General features: G+C 32.4%; 1 protein-coding gene across 1 annotated transcript in view; it reads right to left on the bottom strand.

Moving 5' to 3' along the window:
* CSMD1 (CUB and Sushi multiple domains 1) overlaps window positions 1–3,939 on the bottom strand; it is a 1,345,565-nt gene that overhangs the window by 380,970 nt on the left and 960,656 nt on the right. The window contains 1 exon segment of the mRNA XM_019474454.1: window positions 640–752. Within this exon segment, the coding sequence (XP_019329999.1) occupies window positions 640–752 (113 nt within the window).

The raw sequence follows: 3,939 nt of genomic DNA, 5'->3' as shown, positions 1-3,939 counted from the left end.
AGAATGAATCAACTTCAGAAAGTATCAAACCGAAGCTCACAGTAAAGAAAAATTGAAGATGCTTATGTTGCCAAAGTTCTCATCTCTTTGAGACAGAAGCAACACAAATGAGGCTAGGGTAATTTAGATCACTTTTTTTGAGTTAAATTTCCACAATTTTATACATCTTCTTAATTTCCACAATCATATACAATATATCTGTTCTGTTGTTTTTGTTACATATTAATTTTGACTTAGGTCTGTGAAGATTCTTGGTGAGGCATGAAAACAAGTTTTGTAACTACTCCTATAAAGTCTGAGAAAACTAATCATAATTTTCAAATAATGTTCAATTTAAGGAATTACACAGGTTAGCAGAATGTAACATTTAAAATTTTTCAAATATGATAGAAATTTGCAGTTTGGATTGACCTTCAAGCAAAAAGCATTAGAACAATAACTTTCATTTTTACTTCAGATTTTTTTAGTTATTTTGTGGGTATTTGCAAAGCCATATCTCCATTAACTATTAATTAACAATAGAGACATTATCAAAACTCTAAATTTGTGAAAGGACTAAATGCCTATTTGAAATAAATTTGTTGGGATGTAATGAAGGGAGTTACAACATGAGTTTAAAACAGTTAATTTAGTTCGTACCTTGATAAACAGCTTTGAATCCTGGTGAGCCAATGCTGTCATCAGATTGTAAATGAAGCCACATCTGGTTGCTCATGCTCACAATAAGATCAGGAACACTAGATCCAGTGAGTCTGTATGTAGGATAAATTGCAAAGTCATTTGCAGAGGCATAAATTACTACTACTACTAATACTACTAATAAAAAACCACAGCCTTTGAAAGTATTAATATAATATTTAGGCCTATTTACAATATATTACCCTAGTGTTCTGATCAGCTGTTTTTTGATAAAATTAACTATTCTATATGGATTAGAACAATGTGAAATCTTAGGAAAAAAAAAAATTTGAATGTCTGCATTCAAGTTAAAAATGATTAAACACTTTTAATAAAGCTGTTTCTACCTAAACCTTTCTTTAAGTAATTAAGCTATTAAAGATGTGAGGGACTGTATGAGTTTTCACTTGTTTAGATTAGTATTGCTTTTTTTGCCATGCTTTTTGAAAGTGAAGGAAGTTGGTTTACATGCCTTACAGTGCATGTGTCCAGAAGAACTTACTAGAACCTCATCTACTCTGTTCAAATAACTTACAATGATCTCTTAAATTCAAGGGGAAAGTGTTATTTCTCAAACAGTAATGTGTGATAACTATGTATAGATATGTACATTTCAATAGAACACATATAAGGCAAGCTGGTGAATCCCACCATAAAACCTTAGACCTTCTCAGTAATATCCTTTGTACATCTATAATTCTGGTATCTTAATGCAAAAAGATGTGTATCAAAAATGATTAAGAAAAAAAATATTTGTAGATTACTTCTTAATGGTGAAAAATGCCTACCACATAATCAGGTTCCAGTACTGTATCTGAACAACTGTTCAGATCTTGGTGATAGCTACACAGTCTTTCAAAAGGTAGTGAGAAAAGTCGCACATAAAAAGTGTCTGCAAAATATCTCTATCTAAGCTGGTATCAGATACGGAAACAAAAAACATCACAAGAAGAGGACATCTGCCTTGAACTCTACGTAGAGCTCCACGCATCAGAAGCTTTGGGGATGGAAGCTACAGGTACTGCAGTAACTGTAGTTGATGTAAGGAAATAGTAATGACTTTGCCTCTTTTGTTTATGTATACTGTTTTGCTCAAATGGGTCACGTACTGGATTCTCTGTCTTTCTTCCAACTCTCAGCTTTGACTATGATAAACAAATACGATAAGTAAAACAAATACCATGCCAAACTGAGACAAGGTGTCCCAGAAGCAGAATCTCTCAAGAAAGAAGCTATAAAGAAAACAGAAACCAGTATTTGGATTCTTCTACAAACATATTATTTAAATATAATCATCCAGATGTTAATACTATTGCAACTTAAATGCAAAGACGTAATAAAAGGAGAGGCTGAGCAGGAAGAAGGTGAGAACTGAGGAACCATGAGGCAAGGTATAGGAATCCTCTCTGTCTTGCATCTAAAATCTCATCCATCAAGGTTATGAACAAGAAGCTGTACATCCCATATCTAAGATATTTTGGTTTCTTACTCTGATATATTGAAAATAAAATTAAAAAAAAAAAGTTTCACATCTGAGTGGAATGGACTGTGGTCTTACAGATTACTAATGCCTATGCACCTAGAACTGCTGCTGTAATGGTTGACTGTTTTCTCATATGGTCTAGAAGAATTTTGGTTATGACTTGATAGTAAATAGTTGACAGTATTATGATATTATACATGCAGAAAAGTAGGTGGAAAAAATTAAACCTATTATAGCTTAACATAAGCACACAGAAACAGAGATTAGCTTGGATAAGTAAGGAAGTTGATAAGACACAGTGATATGTAGCTAAGTTGTTCAGTTTGACCTGTGTTAATAGTAAGAATGAAAATAAAGCAGCTGTTTAGTCTGAAAATTTGAGTTGCTTGCCAAACTAATTAGGAACTGTACAGGTTCAAAAAGAAAGATGCTAAGCTATAGCCAGAATAATTAATATACTCTTGCTGATAAAATAATAATTGTTGATAAAGTTGTGACATTCATTTAAATGAATAATATAGGTAGCCTATAAAAGGAAGAAACCTCACCAGATAGTGAGTTATGTAAACAAAAGTAGTTTAGGAGATGCCTGCAGAAATAGATATATAAAGAAAGAAAAGGTGAAGAGTATATATACATTTTTGGGATCATCTTCTGAAGCCACAGCAATAACCATTAATTTCTGACCTATCTTTCCAGTTAAAACGCTTAACCAAAATACCAGGCCATAACTGTTAAGCTGTGCTCTGTATTCTGCACTTTGTTATAAACAAAAGTTTAAGGGTTTTTAGCAATGAAGAAAAATTCACTGATGTCTCTTGACAATAGTGGAGATCTACTGGAAGACAACTGGAAACCTGTGGTTTTCCTGAAAGAATTTCTCAATGGCTATTCAGATGTGTAAATCTACTGCCTAACCAAGTAACAAGTGTTTAAATGGCTCTGTTTATACACAGTAACCTGATTAATGTATGAGACCTACATTGTTAATTTCTGAACACAGATAAGATGAACTCAAAAATTCTAAGTCTTTATGAATAGTATGGGATACTTTTACTGTATGTAAATGTCTGTGTAGCATGTAAATAAAATAGAAAATAAAATTTAAAAAAGGGCAAATAAAAAACCACAACAAAACAGAATAAGGTGTAATCACATCACACAGCCAGAGATTTTTCATCATAAAAATAATCCAATGTTTTGAAAATAAAAATAATAATAAATAAAATAAAAATAATCCAGTGTTTTTGATTTTTTTTAAGCTTGTTTCCCAGTGAAACAATAACTATACATTCACACTACCTATCCATCTGACACTTAGTTGTCTCCCTAATGTAACTTGCTTTGACTAATTAATATTAACCAAATTTGTCAGAAGGAGGAGATAATAAAGATATCTAAATTCCCACAGGCTTAATGAAAATTACCAACTGGATAACAGAGGGACTCAAGTTGAGGAAGTCATCCTTCAGCTTAATGTCATCTTCCTTCAAAATGCCAATGGCCTATCCAGAGACGGTAGATATGAACCAGCCAAAATACATGCCATTGCTTGCTCAGGCTCACATCTAGGGGATATAGGAAGAGAGCCAAGACTGTTGGAAAGGAAAGGGAAAGGAAAGGGAAAGGGAGAAAACAAAACCCAAAGAAAAACAAAAAGGAAGCCAAAAAGGCAGAAATCAATAAATAGCAGAATAGGTGTTTTTTGTTGTTGTTGGATTTGTTGGTTGTTTTTGGTTTTTGGTTTTTGGTTGGTTTTTTTTTTTTTTTTTTTAATT

This window comes from Aptenodytes forsteri, unplaced genomic scaffold (genome assembly GCF_000699145.1).
Source record: "Aptenodytes forsteri isolate BGI_AS27 unplaced genomic scaffold, ASM69914v1 Scaffold100, whole genome shotgun sequence".
NCBI lineage: Eukaryota > Metazoa > Chordata > Aves > Sphenisciformes > Spheniscidae > Aptenodytes > Aptenodytes forsteri.
The sequence above is the reverse complement of the archived record's forward strand: the minus strand, read 5'-3'. Positions and strand labels throughout refer to the sequence as shown.